This window comes from Chaetodon trifascialis, chromosome 10 (assembly GCF_039877785.1).
Source record: "Chaetodon trifascialis isolate fChaTrf1 chromosome 10, fChaTrf1.hap1, whole genome shotgun sequence".
NCBI lineage: Eukaryota > Metazoa > Chordata > Actinopteri > Chaetodontiformes > Chaetodontidae > Chaetodon > Chaetodon trifascialis.
Window position 1 is genome coordinate 23622009 of NC_092065.1, and position 26510 is coordinate 23648518.

Sequence of the window (26510 nt, forward strand, 5' to 3'; positions counted from 1 at the left end):
CAACATTTTTCAATTTACTTGTTCGTATGTTAACATTAAACCCCATCCCACTTTTGTTTTTAGATCATTGATGAGGACGACACACAGTTCATGACCAACTGTGCCCCCGCGGTGACAGAGAGCACACCTCGCAGACGCACTAGGATACAGGTCTTCTGGACAGCACCGCCTTCTGGGACTGGCTGTGTTATACTGAAGTGAGTCTGATTTTTGTATAATATGGTGCCATTGTCAGACAGAAAAAAGTAGAATATCAAAATCAGTTTGCAGAAACTTAAAAGTAAAATCAGTTGTGGAAGAAGTAGTCAGAACCTTCACTGAAGGAAAAGTACCAAGACAACAAACAATGTAAAAATAAGTCATGTATTCATAACCTTACTTAAGTAAAAGTACAGGGGTCAGGCCTGTTCTAAAGGGTCACAAGATAAATCTGAGGCATCATGAGATTATTCATGGGAAAGGAGAAAAACACAAGTTACCTCACATGGCAATGCATTTCCAAACAGGGACTGTTTTGAAAACTCTCCAAAGCTTCGAAATCCAAGATTTCAAATTCAGCTGCCAAAAAAATACTTTAATGAAAGATAGAATAAAAATAAAAGCACCAAGCGAAATGATTGTGTGAAGGTGTTTTTCTTTGGTAATAAAAAGCTGTTCAGACGTCGTCTCTCAAGTGTCAGACGTGCAAGCAGCAAAGACAGTTTCAAATCAGTCCCTGCTCTCACCATGATGAGAAAAAAATGAAGGTGAGAAAAGGTAACTGTGAGAGTTTCAAGTATCCACACGTTGACTTTCATGCTGTTACCAAATGAATGGAAATCAGTGGCTACCTTAAAGAGAGGAAATTAATCTAAAGTCCATATGGTGTGCTCTGGATAATGGAGAGTACTAATGGAGAATAGTTTCTAGGGAAAAATTAAAAGCCATTGTATGATTATCAAGTTATATAATTCAACAACAGCATGAACACTTTATTGACACTTTACTTACGTAGCAGAAAGTAGAAATCTGGACTTCTTCACCACCAATGAATGCTGTACCCTGGCATGGTCATTGTTGGTTTTACAGGTAGTCGTTATTGGTTATAGGCAGCACATTAAGTCAGCTAATGCCAGGTGTTTCTCCAGAAGCTGCAGCACACTATGGCTTGTGTAAGCGACCGGCTCTACTGATTTGGACACGCAGTTTTGTGTCTCCCTCCATCATTTTAACGGTTCCATAAAATGGCTCTGAGACTGCTTGTTTTTTTAGTGGTTGGACTGTTTCCTCGTGAAAGTGGATGCCGTGCTGTGAAACCAGTGGTGTGGTGGTAACTGAAGCTTTGTGTGTGCTGTGAATATCAGCGACAGGAAGAGCATGATTCAGGTGTTAATCTTATTGCATTTGGAAACAATGATGTCATTGCATAGTTTGTCCACCAGAGGCACTGACAAGTTTTATAAAAATGAAAAATGTCCCGTGTCAGTAAACATCATGGTCACACTTCTTTCATTATCAAGTTTAAGGGATCATTATCAAAATGTTTGTTACACAGTTATATAAGAAATTATATTAGCAAATATAGGTATGTTGTATTTTTTAAAAGCAGTTTTAATTATTATTATTTTTTTTTTTTTTTAAACATGGTATAAAAACAAGCTATAACCTTAGCATTGGCATTGATATGGATCTTTGTTAGCACACAGGTGCCCATTGCACCTGCAGCATACATGCAGCAACATTAGCATTTCTTTGGACTGTGTCTGTCCCCTTGAAGGACGGACATCCATTATTCACTCTCTCTCTTAGTCAGCCTTTTAGCTCTGTTTTGGTCTCCACCAACTCCTGAGAGGAGGCAATCATAGAAAGAAAATCAAAGAAGGATAAACTATAAAGTGTGTTTGTACATGTGTTTAGGGATGAACTGTCTTAGGTAACTGACCTGTGAGTTTTGTCTGTGCATGTGTTTGTAATCAAATGCCTTAACAATACACTGATAATGCAATAATTTCAGTTTTTCCTGGTCCTTGAAAGCCAGGTCCAGACTTCTTCTCTCATGTTATAAGCACACATTAGCCTCTTCCAGTGTTAAAAGAATAGTCTGAGCATATGACTGCATATGCATGTAGCTGTTTTGCAGACTTTAACCCAGAAATTAGTTCATCATCAAATGCATTAAGAAATCTCTACAATCAGTTCCATTTTCCTTCATGCTTGAAAGCCAGTGCCAGACTGCTATTAGTGCTTATAAGGCTATTTTTTTAACTAAAGGAATAAAGGACAATGTATTGACTGTGCCTAGTTTGTAGTTTAAACTGTTAGAGAATGGAAAAGGTTGTTAGAAAATAAAAGGTGACTGCGACCACACACAACACATTTCTGACCATGACCAAAGAATTCACATGCTGCTTATGATGGAATTTCACACAAATGTCTAACAGGATAAAATGAAGTGTTGACATTTTAGATGCAAAAGGTCAAAGGTCAACTTCACTGTGACATTATTCACTTGGATGCAAGGATCATTAGATTTTGTTGCTTAAAGGTCACTGTGACCTCACGCCTGTCCAATTCTCGCGATATCTCGGGAACGTCTGGCGCAAACGTATCCCTTGAAACAAAACTATGACTCGTGTGTTAAATGCATTTCAGATTAATCAGAGCGCACAAGGCCAATTTGCCCCCTAAATTACCGTATTATCAGAGTCTGGTGCAGTGCTCACTCCACGTGAAACACAGCGGGGCTACATTACATCACTTCCAGAACAATGAGGACAAAAACAGCTTCGCAGTTTTAGCTGAATATTCTCTGGGTCAGATAAAAACTCAGGAAGAGTCCATCAGCACGTTAGCGTGTCGTTCACTCCTCAGTCTGTTTGTAACCAACATTATCCTCACCTCACCTCTGTGTGTGTGTGTGTGTGTGTGTGTGTGTGGAGGGGTTAATCCCACCTCAAAGTAACATGAGGGAAGAGGACTTTAATGATCGGGTGAAATTTCACCGGCTGCAGATGAACATGGGGGGAACACTGGTAGTTGCATCCACAGTGACACAGAGGTTGAGCTGCACAGATGCTCCCACAAACGCAAATCACTGATTTCTGAACAAAGAGATAATTTTTTTTTTTTTTTTTGCAGAGGAAACTACACTCGTGTAGTAATAATAGTAACACATTACATTCAGAGACGCAAACTATGTGCAATAGGTTCTAAAGGTTGAAGCACTAATTATCATTTCTTTAAGTCCTATGCACAACAGTCAACCAGAATTGATGTGAAGTTTTTCTGACGTTCATATGAGTAAGTGTGATGATTATCTGCTGACTTTAATGATGTTTTGCTTCATCTCTGTCTGCCCTCCCTTTTTCTCAACACTCCCACACTGACAGCTTTGAAAAGTTGAATATCTGTTCGGTAAGAGATAAAACTTTGTACAAGGGGAAAAACCTTTCATTTTCTCCCCGCTCTGACTCACAAAAGTGCCATAATAACCCTTGATTAAAAGTTATTATTGAGATATTTTTACAGTAGCGACACTCACATCCAGAGATGCATATATTCAGTCAGTGTTTGCACCATCACCTCAGCTGCTCCGTGGTTTGAATTTGACTGAATACAATGGAATGCACTCAAGTCTGTGTTTAGCCTCTGGACTACAACACTTTGATGCTCATGTCATGATGAACACATCCATTCTTGATGTTGTTACAAGAGCCATGGGCTGTTGTGAAATTAAGAGAAAATCATAGAAAGGTAGGAAGCCAAAGACAGCAAGAAGACCGGCTGCAGTGAAAGAAAGAAATGAAGGATTCATTTTTATATACGATGACTCTTGTATGCTTCTACAGCTGTAATATTTTCTGATAACAAATAGCTCTTTAAATGGATCCATGAAGAAGTGCAAAGTGTAATTCGTGCCACCTGTGCAACACAGACAAATCACATTTGGGTAGCTGCTGGACACTTTTTGACAAATGGAGAATATGAATGATAAACAGCCGATAACTTGGAGAGAACATGCCTCTGAAATTGTTTCTCCCTCTGCCTGCCTCCCTCCATCTTTCTCCACAGTTTGCCTTTTTCCCCTCTCTCTTCCTTCCATCTTCTTATCCGACAGAGATAACCTCCCTGACACGTATCTCTCCCTCTTCGGAGCGAGATGCTATAACTTGCCCGTACCTCCACAGTATACTCACAGCTGTTACTTTTAATTTATCTGCTGCTGCTGTATGACAGATGGCATGTAGCCATCCCAGTGTTTGCTAGTCCAATAAATTGAGCCCCGTGCCGAGGAACATCTGTTATGCAAATTCAACTCGTATTACTGTCACTTTTGTCTGTCAGCGGTGAGATAGAGATTTAGCATTACCTCATCTAATGTGTACACCTCTCTGTCTCACTCTGTCTTCTTCTTTAACTCTCTGCTCTCACTTTGCCTTTCTTCCAGTGGTGCTACTGGCACAGTCTTCAGCAGCGAATTCACATCAGTCAGAGAGATACTTTGCAGTAGATCTGTGCTATAAAATGTCACTTTAGCGGACAACATTAGCAGCTGTCTCCTGTGAGTCATGAGTTTCATACTGACCGGTGTCGGTGTCAGCGCCAGTGTCAGCAAGGGGGCATGCTGCTTTCACAGGTAGGCACTCCTGCATGGTCATGTCATGACTAGTGTTATAAGTTACATTGTGAGGAGTGGCTTTTACGACTTGACCCCCACATACTGCCAAGCGCACCCAGCAAACCTCTGAAAGCCAACTGATTTGTTGCCAAAAAGGCCAAAATATCCACAATGGATGACATGCATGTAGTGTGGATGTATACCCAGTTGTTCTGTGGAGATCAATGTGGAAATCTCATGGTTGCCACGGCTCCCTCCAGATGACCTCACGCATCAGATGCTCTTTGTGTTTATGAAGTTTGTGAATGCCTTTGTTGAACTACTAGCCGCTCTCTCCCATGACACCAGATAACAGATGTTTTTATTCCATTACAAAAGCGGCTTCACCTGATTTTTCATGACAGTCCAGCAAACTGAAGACAAAAGCGACACTGAAAATGAAACAAAATGCACTTTCATACATATCATAGTTTACATACAGACCTCTTAGTTCAACTTTGACCTTCCCCTCACCAGACTTTGCTATGTGTGGTAGCTGTTCCAGTGCAGTGAGAGATTAGTGAGAGACTTTAGTGCTGGTTTTCATTATTAAGTCAAGTGAAAATTTCTAGGAAACAATTTTCTATATAAAAATAAAGGTTTTGGGCTGTGACAAAACAAGCAATTTAATCATGTGACCTTGATCTTAGAGAATTTTGGCGGGTATTTTTGCATATTTTCTGATATTAAATGCACCAAACAATTAAAAAATCTGCAAATGAATAAATGAGTTGCAGCTGAATTTAAAGACAGCGCGTCTCCTTCTTCATCACATGCTGTGAAGCTCCTGTTGGGACTGCATTTCTTTCTGTCCGGACTTTCACACACACTTAAGTGATGTGTGAACTGAACACCTGAAAGAGGTCAGCTGTTAAAACTTGCTCATCAGTTTCTTGGCAGCAGCTTTCAAACAGCCCTCTCTATCAAGTGCTATCTCTGCTCGGCTCAGCTGTTACTGGCACTGGAACTAACAGCGACTCCAAGATACAATGTGCAACTTTTCTCCTTGAGGCAGGAAGTGTACTGTCAGGCCTGCCCTCCTCCTCCCCAGCCGGTCAGGTTTTCAGCTGAACTCTTGTCATTCATCCTGTGGAGCTGTCTGACTTGAAACAACACGTCCGCCTGAGGCGGAGGGAACCAGCAACTGTGAAGCCTCCACAGGCGCTGAAGAAGTCCACGCTTGAGTTGACCATGTTTTTAACTTTTCCACTACGTTTTTAGCATGGCCGTGTTTATTTCTGGCGCTGCTTTTCTCCGTTCTTGGTGTCCTCATGACTTACCTGAGGTTTGGCTTTGGTAAACAGGCAAACAGGAACTTTGGACTGTTATTGTTATACAAGTGATAATACACAACAGTGTGTGTTGGTAGGTGAAGTGGAGCAGCCTTTCCTCCTTCCAGAGTTCATTCGATTGTCCAGAGTTTTATCGAGCCAATAGCCACTTAACCCAGGCAACAAAGAAGCTGTATTAACTTTTTAATTATTTTTTATAGTGTGTTTTTCGTCAGTTCAACCCATGATTAGGTCCAGTTTATTAAAGTGATTTCAAGAGCTTTTTATACAATATGAATCCAGTATGAAATCTGCTTCTCAAGTGAAATTCCTCATTGGATCCAATTAAGTTAAAGCTTTAAATGTTTACAACATTTACAGTAGAAGTAACTTTAACTACTTGGTTCGCTTGTTTTTGTTGTTGCCTAATTAATATTCACAACCTGCATCTACAGATTGTTTCAGTGGGGATGACTCTGTTGGTGCTGTCAAACTACATTTGGTTATAGAGAGATATTACAGAGTGATGTCTCTTGATTTTTGGTGTGCAGTGGCTTAGAGGGTTTATTAAGTGCACCATGGCAAACAGTTTCGTTTTGGAAATGAATTGCAGCTGATATAATCTAGCACCAGTGATGATTGAGAAACGTTTTATTGTTACATGAATGTTGTCTATATTGTTTTTTCCTCGTGGAAAGGAGCAGGGAGGTCTGATAAGAGATTTGTTCGCATTAAAGCTTAATGAATCCGGCCATTTTGCCAACTGGGAACCCAAAATGGCCAGAAACAAGTGAGAGTTAACTGCTGATGTAACACAGAGCAGATGTTGTGTTAGTTTTTCAAAGTGGAAATTCTGCTGAGCAGAATAGTCTTTGTGGTGTCCTGTCACACAATATTAACAGACATCCTGTCAGCCAATTATAAACAAGCACTTCCTGTAGTTGCGGCTTTAATGTAATCTAAGAGATATTGCACATTTACATTAGCTGCATGAAGAGATTTTTTTTTTTTGCCACTTAGGGGCAGAGAGACAAACTTTTTAAACAACTCTGACATATTAGCACCTTTTAAAGTTGTTATGACTAATGTGTTCGCAAAATTGCCTATTTATACATTCAGCAGACACTAAATAGGCCTAACATTAGCATTCAGATACAATAATGTTTCTGGCCACTCGGTGAGTGTCAGTCTAATATTCACTCTCATCATTGCTCCATTATGGTGAAACTTCTGGATGTTTAGAAGCTAAATGCTTGTTCACCAGCTTGCTGCTAACTGTGCCTGTCTGCCATTTGGTTTTGGACAGGTAGTGTCTGGTTGGTGTGTTCGAGCTTTTCAGTTGAAAACTGCTGCCTGTATTTGCTTGAAATGAGTTTGATGAGAGCAGTAACAGCTGATCACAAAATTAAAGTTACACAAAAAGATGCTGAAACGTCCACGGGGAACTGATTACTCTCTGTAAGACCGACATCTTATACGTTACACATCGTCATTTCATCCATTGCTACTGATAAGTGCAACTTTAAGAATTATTATGTTTTCTTGTAAAGCTAAACAACCATGTTTTTGAAGCAAAAAGCAAAGTTGCTGGGTTGTAAACTCTGTGATTTTACCCACAGACATTTTCAGTTTCTAAAGAAAACAGCTCACACACGCAGATCTTTGAAATGATCTTCCCACCTCAGTTTTACAGCCTCTGTAGATGAAAACAGTTGGCACTTTATATCTGAAGACTCTGTTGTAAAAACAACTTGATTACATTTCTGCTTCATGGGAAAAGTGTCAAATGCTCTCCGATGGCTAAAATAATGGTGAGACACCCACACAATTTCCCTCTTTCCTCCAGCTTCAAAACATCATCCAGTTTCAACTGCTCCATCTTATGAGGAGGATTTCTGCCTTGTTTTTCCTGTTTTTTATCTTTTGCAAGCGCGACATGCCTGCATGCTCCACGGGGTGTGCATGCACATGTGAGGTTGTGTGTGTGTGTGAATGAGAGAGATTATGTGTTTGTGCTTTTCACCCCAGGTCACCAGGGTCCTTCTGGTAGTTGTGATGAGCTCAGCCCAAATCTGTTCTTTAATCTCCAAAACCTCCAGAAAAGTCTTTCAGTGTCTGGAAGCATTTCCACCCGGAGCTAAAAGAGAGAGAGATGAGGGAGAAAAGTTAGTGTGTGTGAGTGGAAAGAGGCGGAGGTCGACTGTTTTCCAATCTAAGCTTTGCTGTCCTGTTGATCACTTCTCATCTCCTTATCAAGTTTATACTTACATTGCTCCTCTCGCTCCAGCTACGCCCTCAGGCCATTTGTTCATCACATTTTCACCTCACATCGACCTTCTGCTCATTCTGCCCATCAGTATTCTGCTGCTGTTACCGGGAGGCCTCCAGGAGGAGGAAGAGGCCACCAGTCGTCTGCTCGCTCAGTGACAGCGCTCTGAAAGTGAGACTCTGTGAAGCTGCCTGACAGCAGGATCTGAACTCCTCTGTATTGATGCAGTCTCAGACAGAGACAAGTCTTTTGTATTGATCATAGGACTAGATTGTTTCAAGTATGCACAGCTGTCAGGAACCACTGCTTCTTGGAATTTGCTGCTGCTAAATGTCAACCTTAAAGTTCCATGAATGATAAATACAGAAATTAATTTGAGATATGAATTTACTCTTTCTGTATTGCGTCTGGGCGGCACGGTGGAGCAGCAGGTAGCAAGAAGGTTGCCGGTTCAATCCTCAGGTCGGGAGGGGCCTTTCTGTGTGAAGTTTGCATGTTCTTCCTGTGCTTGCGTGGCTTCCTCCCACAGACCAAAAACATGCTCATTAGGTTAACTGGTGACTCTAAATTGTCCTTGAATGATGTCCGTGAATGGTTGTGTGTCTATATATATGTTGCCCTGCAATCGGCTGGCGACCCGTCCAGGGTGTACCCCGCCTCTTGCCCAATGACAGCTGGGATAGGCTCCAGCCCCCCCCGCAACCTCGAAAGGGATAGTCGGGCATGGACAATGGATGGATGGATAGATGTATTGCGTCTTGTTTTTGTCGGCCATCTTGAACCAGCGATCCATTTCACACTCAATGGCAACAACACAGAGCAAAGGGGGCTGCTGCGTTTGACGTGGTCATCCACTGGTATCTTTCAGAAGTATTTGCATGAAAATGTCTTTCATGATTTTTTTCTGCACATTTTAACCAGTTTTTGCCTCCAGTTTTTAACCAGTGCAATCTTCAGTTCAGTTATGAAAGTGGTGTCACGACCAAGGTACCAACAATATAATAAAAAACTTTGGTGGAGGCAGCTGCTGCCTGTCAGTGAAAATTATTACCATTTATACTGTTTTCAGATTGAATGTGAAGCAGATTTTTGCCCTGTGTTATTTGTGCTAATTTGGAGTGTTTTAAAGGTCTGTGATTACTCTCCTAAAACAGCCAATGTACCAGCTGTACAGAAGCTGTTAGCAGTTTCCTTTTTATGACGCCAGGAGAAGTGTGTCTTCACTGAAATTTGTGCCATCCAGGGTTGATTCACATGCAATTACGTCTTTGCAATGATATTTGTATGCAATTTAGCCATCTCTAAAATTTGTTTTGCGTTCAATTACACACCCTTAGGGTTTAGATGTGATTGAGATTTAGATTACTCGGAACTAGCAAGGCCATCAAAATTATAACGGGAGCACAAATCATAGATTATTCTGACATGTTTGTACCCAGTATTTCACCATCCTTGCTAATTTTACTCCTCTAAAATGCTTGATCTTTCTGGTACAGACCAATTCCAAGTGATGGTAATAAGGGGGGTAAATTTGGACTTTTTAAATACATGATTTTCAGAGTATAAATAAAATAAGAGGTAATACTTTTCCTAAAATTTGATTTAACATAGGCCCTATCTGAGGGCTGTCAAGTCACAGTTTCTGCTTGAACTGATGAACAGGCTACTCACAAATTTTAAGGCAGCATGTAATCAGGCCGTGGATGTTGGCAGGTCCTGCAGCAATATGAGTGTTAAAGAGCAGGCTTTAGTTGCTTTTTGAAGCTGGCACTTCTGCAAGTGGCTGGTAGAGTTGTGTCACTGACCAGCTAAAACAGCAATAGTAGGGGGTAAGTTAAGTTTGGACCCTGGCACTGTGTGATTATTGAAAAGCAGCAATAGTTTCAATGGTTTGTACTGACATCCGGAAGGTAAAAATACAGGAAAGTGGCAGCCAGTTTGATCGAAGCAAGGACAACAAGGACATCAAATGCTAGTGAATCAGGTTTCTTCCAATCATCAGGTGTTACCCATCCATGTGCATTGCACCTTAGTAATTTCTCCCTTTTTAGAGCATAAAGGGATGCCATACAGTCGTGGTGGTGTGGTGGTTTGTCATTAGCTGTGCTGTTGTTTACTTCCACTGTCCAAAACCAGAATCCTGCCTAGCCTGGCCTAGCACTCTGCAAAATAAATTGATTTAACATGCGTAAATAGTAGTAAGTATAAATGGAAGTTTTGAGCAGCTTTTTCTGGGCAAATTCAGGAGGCTCATTGCTCTTGTCTTTCGGGAAGCCTTGGCATCACTTCCGGGAATTAATGTCCACAAACTCAAGTAAAATACAGACTTCGTTCATCCTGAGTGAAAGTGCTGTATGAAACACAGATGTGGGGCGTAATCACGAGGTCCCATGTTAATTGTTGCCCCATGCAAATAGAGGTGAGTTTCACAAAGCTGAAGGTTATCCCAACTCAGTGATTTTTTTAAGGGAGTCTGGAGACTTTATCCTCTGGTGAACAGAAATCAAATTGCAGCAGGGGCTGGCTGTGGCTCAGGAGGGTTGACTGCCAATCGAGAGGTCGGTGGTTCAATCCCTGGCCCTGGTGCATTTTGAAGGGGGTTTGGTTCATTCTGGTAGAATGACAGTATTTTGTGGTTACTATAATCTTTATGATTGTGCCACCATTTCCTTTTACTGTGGTTGTTTCAGCCAATAACACAATATACAGTGTTTCTCTCTGTCTGTGTCTGCCTTTCTGTATGTTTCCTATCAACATATCCACACTGCACATTTAATACTTCTGTGGGCTGCTTTCATATTGTATTGTTTGTGAGCCTATGTGTGATGATGGTGTCTGTGCCTTGAGGATGTTGCTGAGACCTGTGATTTATGGTCTGAGGGCATCATTCTTAATGAACATCTGTTGAATGAAGGTATGTTTACTGCAAATGTGTGGTCTATCTACAAATGTCATGCAAGGATTATGCCCACTTTATAGATTGCAGGCATCTATCTATCTATCTATCTATCTATCTATCTATCTATCTATCTATCTATCTATCTATCTATCTATCTATCTATCTATCTATCTATCTATATGTATTTATATATATATGTATGATATATACCAAAGAGAGGAAAGGATCCGACTGGGCTGAACTACCATAAGGCAGCATTCCAGATGTTCGGGACAGCTACAAATACCTTGGGATATGATACAAGCAAATGGAAACCATGAGGAGGTCGCTAGGAAGTCAGCCACAGCCAGATACTTATAACTAATAAGGCAGGTCCTGAAGAGTCAGCTGAATAGAACAGGGTCCGGGCTATCAACATGTACGCACTGCCAGTTATCAGATACCATGCTGGTACAAACAGCTGGCCAGAGGAGGAAATATAAGCCACTGATATCAAGACAAGGAAGCTCTTCACAATGAAACCTTCAATGGTTTCATCCCAAGTCCAGCACCCTAAGACTGTATGCTGAGTAGACTGAGGGAGGCCAAGGAATGGTGAGTGTCAGAACCACTGTCCAGGAGGAAACAACTAAGATCCAGGAATACATCCTGAAGATTAGCTGGTCAGCAAATACCATGGGACGGACCATCATGGAAGGACAAGCACCTTCACAGCATGAACAACCACCAGATAGAAGAAGTGGCTGATATAAAGAAATCCTACCAGTGGCTGGAAAAGGCTGGACTGAAAAACAGCACAGAAGCACTAATGGCTGCACAAGAACAGGCCCTCAGTACAAGACCAATAGAGGGAGGGGTCTGCCACACCAGACAGGACCAAAGGTGCTCCTGAGACAGTTCAGCACATATTGGCAGGGTAAGATGCTGGCAGGAAAAGTGAACATGGAAAGCCAAAACCAAGTGGCAGACATAGTATACAAGAACATCTCTACTGAGTATTGGCTGGAAGCCCCAAAGTCAAAAAGGAAGACACCTCCTGAAGTGGTGGAGAATGACCGATCCAAGATCTTGTGGGACCTCCAGACCCAGACTGACAAGATGGTGGTGGCTAACCAACCAGGCGTCGTAATAAATCGTCAAACAGGAGAAGGCAGTGGTGATAGAAGTAGCAATCCCGAACGACAGCAACATCAAAAAGAAGGAACACAAGAAGCTTGAAAAATACCAAGGGCTGAAAGAGGAGCTAGAGAAGATGTGGGGAGTAAAGGGGAGTAAACAGTGGTGCCTATGGTAATCAGAGCACTGGGGGCAGTGACCCACAAACTGGGAGAGTGGCTTCAGCAGATTCAAGGAACAACATCTGAGTCCTCTGTCCAGAAGAGCGGAGTCCTCAGAACAGCTAATATACTGCGCAGAACCCTCAAACTCCCAGGCCTCTGGAAGAGGACAGTAAAAAGACACACACCAACCACCTTGGGGGGTGAGAGGGGGATTTTTCTATGTATGTGTGTGTGTAGATGTGAGTATTCACAGTGAATAGTTTAGAGAATATTATAAAGAAAGACTAAACTGACAGAGGGGCAGGACTGAGAGTAAAAGGCGCAGTTACAAATCCTTCAGCACCACAGACAGCACCATGGATTTATCAATACACCACACAGTTAGGCTCCTGATATATCAGAGTCATGGTCGGGGCCAGAGAGTCTCACTTGCACAAAGCTCAGTCAGATAAAGGATCAGTGAGTCAGGCAGAGTAGACTAATGTATTCAGTTAAACATCGCCTCAGCTCATGCACCTGCATTTTGGTCATTTTGCTCTGGAGATGGCATCCTCACTAATCCCCCCCCCCAAAATCACCTACTGCTCCTGATTTTTATTACAATTGACTGTATAATTGCTTTTCCCACTAATGATGGACATTTACACATCAAATGTTTAAGTAATTCCATGTGTGATGCAGTGACTTTTATTATTGCAGTCAGGAGCACTTGTCATGGAGTGAAAACATTGTTGTATGAACAGTAACGCAGTTGCATGTGTTGGAGCTGCTGTCTGGAGAGCTCCCCACATGAATCCAAAAAGTGTGTTGAGGATTCAGCAGGGAGTGCCGTCCAAGCCTCTGGGGTACACAGAAAAGAAGTCAGCAGGCATGTCGCTGAGATGTGGAATATATATAATGCATGAGGCATAAGATGCCAATGGAAGTATGATTAATAAGAAACCTGAATAGAGGGAGCCAGGGAAGTACAGGGAATAAGAAAATCTGTCAACAGCACCATGGCAGATTGCAGACAGATGGAAAAATATAGATGTGGAAGCATTAATATTCTTTGTTTCAAATATGCAGGACTGGTGTGTGTCATAAGGACACATTTCTCTTCTACAATAGCCAAACATGGTATTGTTGTTGTGTTTTTCCATGGTTTCAATTGGCATTCTTATAGGCATGTGCATTACTTTTTGCTGGCAGCCATTTACAGTATATCAGGAGGTGTCAGAGGCATGTAGCCTGAGCAGCTCCATGGGTGTGCTATTTGACAGACCGGTCAGAGAGAGCCGACATCTCCAGAGAGAAGCTACGCTGGATGTGCTTACCCAATGTGAGAGTGCTGATCTTCAGGGAAAAGAAAAGAACTATGATCAAATCTCACTGTTTGAGGGGATGTCAGGGTGAAAAGCCTTCTCTGATAGAGGCAAAGAATTTGGGTAAGCTCTGTCTTTTCTGATTGTCAGTTTATTGAAATGCACTCGAACAAACACAGTTTAATCTGGTGAACATTGTTCAGTGTTTAGTGCCTAAAGAGCCACACGCTTTTCTCAGGAGTTGGTGCAGACCAAAACAGAGCCAAAACATGGCCGTTGGACGTACATTCATCCAATTACACAACTAAAAATGAATGCTGTGTGAATGAACAGTTGCTTTGAGGGTGATAATAACAAGGTGGTAGTATGTCAGTGTTGTGTTTGCCACATGCTCTCCTGCCTCCAAGTGGTCAAAAAGAAAGGAAAGAAAATCAATGAATGTAGCTTTGGCTAATGGCCAAGTATGTGCACACATACTGTGCAAGGAATTCCATGTTTTTATGTTGCTCTGAAAGTTCCACGCAATTCAACAGTCCCTCCATGGTGAATGTAATCATAAATAAAGGGAGAGCTGAAAATTGAAAAAATAAATAAAGACAGAAAAAGTACAAGAGAGCGCAGCGCAGAGGCTGCAGTCTTTCATATCATATACTCCTTTACTGATGATTGCCAGACCAGACCAGAGCAGATCAGGACTACTTCAGAATCGGAAGAAGTGGAGTTAATGCCTAGTTTTGGACAGTGTAGGCATTTTTGGTTATAGCAATTAAAAAATGCTAACGTTGATCATCATAATGTGAGTTACAAACTCAGCACTAGTTGCAGAATTTCATAGTAAATGTAAAGTAGACACTTTTTCATGATTCTAGCTGCAAGGCCTCACTTTCCACTTCTAGACTATTGAAAAAGATATATTAAGTTATCTATCATCTCTTTAGGACCAGAGGGAAATGCAGCGGTGTTGTTAGAACCTGTTTCCTCCTTCACGCCTCCATTACCGTCTGCCTTCTCTGAGGCGCAGTGGCCTACAACTGACAATATTCAAAATACAGATAGGTAGTGAAGAGGGAATATCATGAAGAAAGACAGGTAGTGGGTGTCACTGTAGGTATGAATCAATTTTACTGAAAGATCACAGTGAAAAAAAACATCAATTCTTTGTCCCAAATGACCAGATTTATTGTTGCATTTATTGATGAATTTGTTAAAAATCCAATGACCTTTATCGTCTTTGAAACCATTACATAATTTGCTTAAAAACCATCAAGTATAACTCAGTAATAGTCTGTATATTTCACTTTTGTTTTTCAAGCAGTCTACCCATGTTGCAGGGTATATTGCACCAGTCTGGGTAAGATTTATAGGAGCAATATAACCGATAACTCCTACTTAATGTCGCCAGTCCCTCCTCTGTCTCCACACTCAGTGTTGTTCAGCTCACTTTCATATCCCGCTTTCTCGCCGCTGTATGAGGTGAAGACGTTGCTGTTGTGACCATAAGACTGATTTTAGAAAAAGCAATTATATATACAATATATAGTACAGCTTTCTGTGGCATTGTGAGATGCAAAAATCAACAAAATTTTAGGCATTCTGACTGTGAAGCTTGATTAGTCGTTAATCTGGCCTTTTCTGCTGTCCGCAAACTTTGCTTCTTAGAGATAACAGATTGGAAACAGACCATTAACTACTTCAAAAATGATACATGATTTATTTAAATTTAAATAATGGATTTATCAAATCAAATTTAAGATTAGCTGAAGCCGCTGTAACATATGAGGCTACTGGGATTTTAGCACAGTTTCCTCTTTCAGTGCCTCTAAGTTGGTCTTCAGCCACACTAAGACGTGATCTTGTTTGTAGTGATGTGTATATAAATACTGTTAAATTTGCTTCTCTATGGCCGTGTGTCTTAAACTACAGGAGAGTCATTACGATTCTCTCCTTCATCATTCTCTCCCTCACATAATCATCTGCTTATACAGGCAACTACAACATTTTTATACATGTTTTCTCCTGTGCATCCTTTCCGGCCTGTCAATCACCTGCCTGATTGACGTTTGTCAGTGTGAGTCAGAATCAGGCCCTCCACAAGCAAGACAAACTAAAGTTTCTGATTATGTTTATTTATGTTCTGCTGTCTGCAGGAAAAATGAACTACAAGAGTTTTGTGTAATTATATTTACACATTCACATACAGTACATATCTGAATATATACACATAAATAGGAAGCACATGTGTTTACAGTATATTTAACAGGTAAATAAATAGGTACAGTACTAGCCTGCAATACGGTCTGCAGTGCTGCCATACTTTTCATAATTAACTATATAAACCATGTATCAATCCAAATAGCCTTAACTCTATTAGCAATCACTTTTGCTGTTATTAGAAATAATCTCATTCAGAGATTTTCTAATAAATGATGGTAAATTATTCTAGGAAAGGACAATTTTATTGTTCTGCAAAAACACTCTTTTGGCCCTTATTCAACACCATCAATCGTTGCCATATTATACTGAATATACTGAATTGGTGACACTAATCTTGAATCTGTGCTGATTGTAAAGATCTTCTGTGCTGTTGGCTTGAGGATGTGTGTGAAGCTTTCATGTGTTACAGTTTGTAGCTTCTTTGCAGCAACATCCATATTTAAATCACTGTAGTCAACATGAGCTCATTGGTTGTGCTGATATTGATCTTCAGGTGATTGTCTTTGTGCCATGAAGCTCTCTGTCAGTTATCTGGACACCTCAGTAGTCTCTAAGTGTCTCTGAGTCTATTAAGTTTATTAAGTTCCATCAAGTCTTCACTTCATTATGTGAGTCTGGACAGACATGGATGTAAACTGCAGCTTGACTGGTTGACGGAGGCGCTTATTCAGATTTTTCTTTGGAGTTGGTTTGTTCGCAAACGTAATTCAAAAATGTACAACAAGGTTTGTGACAAGTGACGTGATTTACTGTAGTTCTATAAATTACAATATTTCAATAAATATTTCTAGGCTAATGTTGAAATTATGCATTCATGAGTTTGAGTCCCTGGGGCGAACTAATTTTCAGTTTTGGGTTTCAAGATGAAAAAGTTTAGGAGCCTGGTTTGGAAATGAAACAGTGCCCAGATTTCTCTCTGTGTCAAGAGCTAACAGTCATGTCTTTTTCCTGTTCATCCAACAGTTTATGACAGCACAGTAGTAATAGGAAGTGTATTATCTGAGAAAAATGTAGGTGCAAACTTGCAGAACTGTTCAAAGGGAATGTAAAAGTACTGGGAGTGTATGCAACTCCACTGCGATGGAATGCAGAACTATTGCAAAGTCATTGGAAAAGTGTTGCAAGGCCACCAGAGCTTGCTGTTCCTCTGACAGAATTTCCATAGGAGTGGCATCATACAAGATTTTACAGGCACTATCTGCGCAATATGAGAAATGCATTTCGTTTTAACTGAAGAGGAAAGTAAAGGGTATTGGCAGGACAACCTGTTTTCATTGGGGCAGTTTCATTTTCAGCCAGTATCATTTCATAAGTTAGAATATGGCTGTGCGTGCAGCTTGTGTGAAGATCTATATTCCTGCCTCTGACTGTAATTCCGTCTGTCTCGTCTTCATGTCCGCGAGTGTGATTGCTCTGTTACATTTCACATTGCAGCAGTGTGATTGTGCCATGAGGTGTGGAAAATACGGCACTGTTTCTGTGAAAAGATGTGTACTCCATGTCCACTGTGAAACCTCTGGGAACCCATTACCTTCCCCTCTCGCCACGGATTACGTGGATCAGATAATGGAAAAAAAAAACAGCACTGTATTACCCATCTAATGCCCTTTTTGCACCCCTCTTACTATCCAACTTTCTCTCCCATTTTTTGTGTCATTTCTCAATTTTTCGCTTCCTTTCTCCCTCCCTCTCTCCCTGTTTCTCCAGGGCCAGTATTGTCCAGAAGAGAATCATTTATTTCCAGGATGAAGGCTCTCTCACCATTCGACTGTGTGAGAAAGGTAATGACAGCTGCCCATCATCTCCCCCTCTCCCTCGTTGGCTGCTCATCTTTTCATCCTTGACCACGCATCATGGTGCCATTATCCCTTGTTCTATCTTCTGTCATTTCTTTTCCCCTTTCGAGGTAGAAGCTCTCTCTCTCTCTCGTACCGTGGTTAAAAAAATATGAAGCCAACAGAGGCAGCGGGGAAAAGTGTGAGGACAGCGAATCGTGGCTCTCCTGGGAGTCAAATATTCCTTTGAATTTTGCCACAGAGCAGCGCCACAGCTTTTATGTTACCTGTTCACCGCAGAGAAAAATGCCACACCAGATTTGGAAAGCTGTCCACTCCCCACATAAACACTGAACTCTTGCGAGACAGTGAGGCGATGGTGCTCTCTGAGCTCTGCTGCACACGTTTATTGCACAATAAAAACCAGAACCCAGGCAAATAGTTTTTTAAAATTTAATCTCAGGGGGATTTTACTTTTATGAAATCTCCCTCTCCTCACCAAAATCTAATTTTCCAGGCTATTATGCAAGCCAATCAAGCCACCCTGTTTTCGATTTGCTTACTCATCCTGCTATAACTTAGATGTCAAGTGAGAATTTCTTCAGAATAATTAGGTGACTCATAAATATTCAAGAACTCCCCTTGACCTATCTTTGCAAAACATTGGTCGAGGCCAGCATTTGAATATTTATGAGTATGCATCCAGGCTAATGTGTCATTTAAATACCAGTTTATTGCAGCACTGTAATTTTGTGACATTCTCACTGGTTCCAAATTGTAGTCATTTAACTGGTAATTTATGCAGATGTGCATCTGTGTCAACTCACACACCGGCTTTGTCTGTTTGCTCCTTATCTGTGTTTTCTGTAATTTATTAGGCTTGTGCATCTTGCCTGCCCTTAAATCTTTGCATATGAGAGTGTGTTTGAGTGTTCGTGTCCTGCCTCCCTGCAGAGCGTGTGCCTGGTGAAGCCACAGAGGCCCCTGCCATGGAGTGCTGCGCCTGTGGAACAGCCAAGTACAGGCTCACCTTCTATGGCAACTGGTCAGAGAAAGTACATCCCAAAGACTACCCGAGTGAGTTCAAACCATGGCCATGCACTAATGCATACTCTACTCTACCCGGTTGTTTTGTGTTTCCATTAGTGATAGTACCTGGTACCCGATACTATTTTTAGTACCTGCTCTGGCGAGGTTCCAAGCGAGTAGAAGCAATACTATATGTGTGATGTCAACAGCCTGTCAGCCACTGATTGGCCGGAGAGTGTCGTCACTGGTCTGCGACGTCCAACACCGGAAAAACAATCCCGCCCCCACCATTGTAACACCGGGCAACAGCAACTGCTGACTTTATTCTTTATTCTCACTCGAGGGAAATGGCTGCTCGTAAAATACCACCATGGTCTGTCGACGACTTTGTGTGTGACAAAAAGCCACAAATCGAGCAGCAAATACAACATCGCCTCGATGTCCTCCATTGTTTGTCGGCTCTGTTTGCGTCGCGTACAAATTGACGTCATGGCAGTTGCAGCCGTGGTATGACGACCCCGCCTATGCTGAGGAGGTACTATGAAGTACTCCATTGTAATGGAAACTCAACCAAACCAAGTAGAGTAGAGTAGAGCTGGAACTGTGTAATGGAAATGTGCCATTAGTCTCCACTGGCAGCCTGGTACTGCACACAACCCTGCCCATGAAACCACAACTTAGACATAAGTGGCTCCTAGCAACCACTAAGCTGTATCTGAACTCAGCTGAATATGAAGCCAGTGGCATGGATATATCACTCTGATTGGTAGAAGCAGGAAATGGGCTACAGTGAACACAATGTATGGCTTAACCTATAATATCCAGTTTATCATCCCTTTCTAAAAAAATTGATGAACGACTGAAGGCAGCCAGCCAGCTACTCCTCCAGTCACTCTCCTCTTGACTTACTTCTCAGAATTTAAACCCAGGTTTTTTTTTGTCTCTCCTTCTCTTGTCTTCCAGGAAGAGCCAACCACTGGTCGGCTCTGATTGGTGCATCTCACTCCAGAGGCTATGTGCTGTGGGAGTACGGAGGCTACGCCAGCGAGGGCGTCCGCCAGGTCGCTGAGTTTGGCTCCCCCATTAAGATGGAGGAAGAGATTCGACAGAAGGTAGGGTGGACATCTGATGGAGACTGCTGGTTCTGTCACTCCATTTTTGATGTTCCAGCACTATTTCCATGCCTTTCCAATTGTGTTATGATCCTCCTATTGGACTGAGTCCAAGTGGCAGAGGCTAAAAATGGCATGCATCAAAAGACAAATAAAATAATGAACTAAAATCCAAGAACGGCAGTCACACTCGCATAGTCGATCCAGTATCATCATCATATCTCAGCATGTTGTCATGCCCCCCTGTCATTTGTTAGGAGGGCACACTGAGAGGTTAATGACAAGCTGAGGCAATAAAGATCTGAAATGACACACACATACAAACACACACACACACTAATTTTGCTCTGTCAAAATGGCAGCTGATGAATGTGCAACACAGTGAAATTCTCATTTCCACGTCGAGTGTTTACATTGCGACGCAGGTAGTCTTCACACTCTCCCCCCTCTCATCAGGCATCATTAAAGCAGATGCATATTGACAGTGCGTGCCTGACTTGCGCTGTGCTTGAAATGAGATTCCTTTGGAAAACATCAGCACGCTTCTTTTGAGTGAACTGTGCCTTTAGGGGATCAGATATTTTTGGAAGGCATCCACTGGATAGCACCCGGAGAGGACAGGCTGTTTCCTCAGCTCCTCAAGATTGCGTGTGTGTGTGTGCGCGCGCGTGCGTGTAAAACATAACACAGACAAGGAAGTGTGCATGACAGGACACAGCTGAGAGATGTGCTTGAGCGTACTGTGTGTGTGTGTGTGTGTGTGTGTGTGTGTGTGTGTGTGTGTGTGTGTGTGTGGGTGAGTCAGATACTTGTGTCTGTTCAAATGCATATAAGACTGGGTAACATGACAACATTTAGCCGACTGAGAGGATAGAAACTGGCTTACCATCAGATATTTTGCCATACCATTTATAGCATGGTACACAGCTTCAACACGCCTCCCACCCCCTGACAGCTGTGAATAGGGACAAGAATGAACTAGAACTACCACGAAATTTATTTGAATTAATGTGAAAACAATGTAGTGTATGATAGTGTTGGAGATGTTAATGCTGTTTAATATTGTTTGTGTTATGTAAGTGAGTGGGACTGTTACGGCAGCATAGGGTCTGTAGCCTTTGTCTATCGATGCAGAATTTGTCAGGTGTTTAATTTGCCCAAACACAGACATTAGCATCTGGTTATTTTGTCTATAATCAGTTTCTCAAATGTACTTCATCACGATACACAGCATCAGTATCACAGCATAAAATTAGAAGACCTTATCCACGCGGGCCAACCCTAATTTAAACGTTACTTGGACGTCCTGTGAGCTGGTTGGACTCAGGCCTGCAGTATATGGCCGTCTCTGTCCGTCCTCTCTCTGCCATGCTCTCTCTTTCTCTGGGCACTGAAAGGTGTGTCCTGGCCATTTGCGAGGGAACAATAGCATGTTGTTAGTGGGCTGTCAGTGTGGTGTGTGCCTGTCAGTTTAGGTTTGGGTTGTTGTGTGGAGACATTAGAGGCTGACGGACAGCCCTAACTCCTCTCTTGGCTGGCTGTGTCTGTCTCTGGAGCGACTAACTACCCCGACACAATGGAGACTTCAGCCTGTTTCATAGCGGAATGAGATGGCTTGATTGTGTACTGTAGACTGGAATGTTAGCAGTTGAGCTGTAGAGTGAAACAGCTCGATTGTACACTGTACGCTGGAATGTTGGCTATTGAGTTGATGGACTTAGTAACATGGAGTCTTAAATTTATTTTTATCCTTGAATCAATTAAGTTTTGTGTCCTGCCCTACGTCCCGTTCACACGGCAAAATATAGATCCCACAATGTGCTTAGTGTCTTTTCTTTTAGGAGAAGAACCGTGTGTATAATTGTCACCTCCAATATAGTAGGCTGACATATTATTAGTCCAAAAATACAAAAAGTAAAATAAAATCATATATATACAAAAAACATTACACATACTAACAGTGCAACAGCTGCAACTAATGCTTATGGATTATATATGGATTAATTGATTAGTTTTTACAATGAAAAGTTGTACAGATTACATCGTTTATACCTCTAAACATTATAAAATGTAACAAAATGATTTTAAAATATCTGAGCAGCAGTACAAAATTAACCCTTACATACTGCTCATGTTCATATTCTACACCTTCACTGTATGGTCCGGCTCAATGACCCAGCCCAAGAATACTATCATAACAAGCATCGATACCAAATTTTGAACCACAGAACGTCTCCATAGTTTATATCTCACATTAACAAATGGGCGATTAATCCTTAATGAGTGTTTCAGAAAGCAGGGAGAGTGTATTTCTTAGGTTTTACGCCACTCGTTTTTGGAGAAAAAACATTACACAATATCAGGTCCTGTGTATTTTACCAAAGGCACGAAAAAGATAACAGCCATAATGATTTGAGTATATTTTATTAAAACTGAAAGTAGGATGTTGGGAGCTACAACCATTTATAACGTTACAAACATCAAGCACTGTCCTCACTGCTGTATCAAAACACACATGGCATGTACAGTTTCCCTAAAATCACCATTTTCCTTGCTGGTAGATATGCCTCAAATTTGACCCGGAACAGCTTCAATATCCAAAAATTTTAGCACCGAAACAAAACTTTAATAATTTTAAATATTTTGTTTTTTGTGAATTGTCACATTAGAAAAGGTCATCAAATTTCAGGGTGAAAGAATGACATTAAGGGTGTTTTCACTCTAAAGGGGTCAAATTTGACCTGAACAAATTTAAAATGATATTAAATAAATTCATTCAACAACGATTACTGATTAATGAAAATTATTAGATTCCACGACGAATGACTAATTACTAATGGATTAATCAACTCATAATTTCTGCAATATTACATACATACATTATTAATTGAAATCAACACCAATATTTCTGGTGTTGTGCTGATGGTCTATAATCACTGATTAGGATTGGGTTGAGGTTGAGGTTATTAACAGTCTTTCAGTAATTTCCACTCCAGCTGACAGTAGTTTTACTTTTTAGAATAACAACAACAACAATTGTTGTGCATATCCATGTTTTCAACATCATTAAACTAGTAGTTCTACATTTTGGGGGTCCAATGTTAAAAAGAATCTGCCTGCCAGCATCTCTAAAGCTCAGTAAGTAGCATGTTATACCTTGTTTGTTTAATCTGGACAAAACCCCAAAACTAAAATCAGTCATTTGCAGTTCTTTATGGGATTATGTGTGAATGTTGATATATTATATTGAATCTATGTTAAGCACGGTTACTGAGGTGTGGATGTGTGATAAATAACCAGTGTAAAACTGAGCTGACAACATGCCAGATGGCCTGTGAGAGGCAAACCAGATCATCAGCAGCCTGATTCTAAGGTGATAATTAAAAGAAATGCTGTCACATAAATGCAAAAAAACTACACACTAGCATCATTCCAGTGTTTAGATGTGTCCTCATGTACATGCACATACTTCTTGCAGAGAAAATAACGTTTTGGTTGTTGAAAAAGATATTGAAGTTGTCTTTTCAAGGCTTTAGACACAAGCAAGCTAGGGCACACACATGCACACTCACATCTTTTCAATTCTCTGGGGCGTCTAAGTTCAGCCTGGGAGAACATCGAAGTGGCTGCTGTAAAGGTGGGAAGCCGACATGGGTCAGTAATCCCTGTCTTAGATGAGAATCCCAACCATCCAGAGGAGCAATCAGCTGTGGTGATGTGTGGACAAAGCCTTAAGACCAACCTCTCCATCCCAGTGCCGACCTGCGCTCCCCGAACTAACACAGGCCTAAGCCCAGCACAAGACAGGCAGACAGAGGCAGACAGACAGGCAGCCAAAAGAGAGACTTGAGAGCTTTCACTGGTGTCGATGGTGGTGTCAAAAAGGTGCTTCTTCAAACTGCAGCACAGTCCAGGAAGAGGTCATATTGTTTAGAAAGTCATGGGGCAGCATAACCAATCAGAAACGACACACAGGTTTTTATCTGAAAGCAAATATTTAGAGGCTGAATAGATATTGACACAACAACAACTGCTTGCTCCGTCTTAGCAGTATAAACATAGAGAGAAGTCATAGTTGAGGTGTTTGTTGAATTGCTGCTGCACGCATTGCAAATGCATGACGGCACTCCATCGTCTACTGATTGTTTGTGTAAGTCAAACTTGGCCATCATGCCGTCCATCAAAATCTCCCCGGTAAGCATGTGAGCACAAAGGCCACTGCACAGGGCCCGGCATGCACGAAGTTTTGGAAAATATGTGTGATAGAGCTCATTTTGAAAGCTCATACCGCAGGGTACACCAGCTGAGAGTCACTGCTCGGACTACTTTCTGAAAATGGATCTCTCAAAATACTGGCAGCATTCAGGAACAGGTTCAAACGTGCCAAGATCCTAAAGCGTGTTTGTTAGTTCACTGCAGCTGTCAGATCACATCCTTTAAAGACAAAAAGACCTGAATGGTGAGGACTTCGCTCATATAAATGAGTTCATAATTACTCGTATCAACTTGGTGTCAAGTCACTTGTACACAAGAAAGTGGAAGTCGGTGATTTTTAACATAATTGACGGCCCCAAATTTTGAACAAGACAGAAGAACTTAATACAAATAAATAGTACTGCGGTGGTATTAGTTGACCCAAAACACTTTTGAAGCAGAAGATCAAACAAAGCATCTAAGGCATGGATTGAAGGGGAATTAAGAAGAAAGTTACAGCATGTACTTAAAGCTGTCATTTTTACAATGCTCATGTATGTACCAATTAAACAGATGAGATACAAAATGTTAGACACTAAGCTGCAGAGGAGACATCACTTCACACAATAGGGTTTAATCCCGGGAAACAGGATTCACTCTTCTTTTTTTTTTTTTTACATTTAGAACGTATGGAATATATTTAGAAAATATGGATGCCTACAGATTCGGTTCTTAATATGCAATAGCTGTGTATGTAAGCTGGTGGATCACACTGAAAGCTTATTGTGATGAACACATTCAACAGTATGGTTAAATGTGCTTATCTCAGAGCACCACTGAAGGAAGATAATCTCCCAAAGAATCCATCCAAAATCTCACACGAAGTGAGTGAGAGCTTTTCGAGAGCTTTGCTTTCTAATTTGGAGTGATCATTGACTTAATTATGATTTCTAATGTTGCTTGGCTGTTACAGAAGGCTCATAGTAGCAGCCTGTGAATGCTGGCAGAATATGAAATCTGTCTCAGCTTTATTGAATGAATTTGAAAATTGAATGCAAAATTACTTTGTGAAATGAATTTTGTTTGTTTATACAATGAAGAATGGTAAAAAAACAACAACAACAAAAAAAAAACACTTGCAACCTGTCATTCCATATTCCTCGCAGCTACAGCAAAAGTCAAGCTGCATACAAAGTTTATATGTTCATTCTAATGTAACATAAATGGTGTTCTTTTGCCTTAATAATTATTGAATTATAACCAATGAAGCTGTACCTAGAAAACGAGTGCAGATCCAGATATTCCCAGGCATAGTGTGCTTCTGTTCTCAAGCCAGAAAATATCTAATTTTTGAGAACAAATCTGAATTCCTACTCTGGAGACACAAAGGCTTTATACATCTTCTTCCACATTATGCAGTAGTATTCCTCAAGACCTGCAAATAGGCCTTGATGTGTAGAACTGGTGGAGTTCCCCATTTAATTAAAGTGTTTTTCCCTCGCTAAGACTATTTGTACATGACGGTCTTGGAGCACTCTAAGTACAGGAATTCTATATACGAGAAAATTAGTCAACACAAGTTCTCTTAAATCACCTCTGTGTGCCACCTAAGAACAGATCTGTTTGTACAACTTTTTGAATGAGGCCCCTGAGGCCACTGAGTGTCTTGCAGGCAGTTGGGGAACAGGAGCCTTCAGATATGCTTCACCATGAACTGCATGGTGTACTGTTTTTATATGGCCAACTTGTGTGATTTCTCATTTACACCTCTCGCTTCGTCTTTATCAAGCAAAGGACAGCTGCCTGAGCTCATTTTGAATGCAGCTACTTGTGTCATTGGGTTAAGAACAGACAGATAAGACAGATTTGTGTCTCTTTGTCCAGAGGAACTAAAAGTATTTTTTTTAATGTCACCACTCTCTTACTCAAGAAATGAAATTACACGGCACATCTAAGTATTGATGGCTTGGAAATGTCAGATGCAGCACAGAGTGCGAGACAATCACATGAGTGGAGGTTCTAAATTTGAAGAGCTGCTGGCCAAGAAGTAAATCCTCAACCCTTTTAATGCCACAGTGCACTGGCACACAAAAAAAATCTGTAGCTACCTCATTATTACTCCCTGTGAAATGCCACATGCTCTTAGCCAGGTGTGATCAGACCAACATCAGACAGCAAAATGTCAAGAGCGGCTGGCCAATGAGGCATTTGTATCAACTTTAAAGGGGAAGAAGTGTGATCACAGGACCAGTCAATTAGATTTTAATGAAGTTAATGCAATTCTCTGCCTCCATAGTGATTCCTGTATCCAAAATCTCAAGGTCTGCTGGAGTCGGCTGGCTCCACGGTGCACTCTTGCTCACCTCTAAAAGGATTTGTCAGTTGGGTTCCTCTTCTTTCTGCATGCGTCTCTCAGCAGGCTCTTCAGGCACTCCTGTCAGGCCTACAGCTGTTGTGAAAAGCCATTTGGCATGCCATTTTTTCTGTCAAAGTTTAACATCTTTTTAAAAAAGGGGCTCCGCTTTTA

General features: G+C 41.2%; 1 protein-coding gene across 2 annotated transcripts in view; it reads left to right on the forward strand.

Moving 5' to 3' along the window:
- Window positions 1-26510, forward strand: part of spon1b (spondin 1b) — an 89233-nt gene that overhangs the window by 16730 nt on the left and 45993 nt on the right. For both annotated transcript variants that reach the window (XR_011602531.1, XM_070971809.1), the window contains exons 3-6: window positions 64-197; window positions 17581-17654; window positions 18603-18725; window positions 19641-19789. Coding sequence is in view for 1 of the 2 variants with exons in the window: in XM_070971809.1 (XP_070827910.1) it covers window positions 64-197; window positions 17581-17654; window positions 18603-18725; window positions 19641-19789 (480 nt within the window). In the remaining variant the exon portion in view is untranslated. The remainder of the gene's footprint in view (window positions 1-63; window positions 198-17580; window positions 17655-18602; window positions 18726-19640; window positions 19790-26510) is intronic.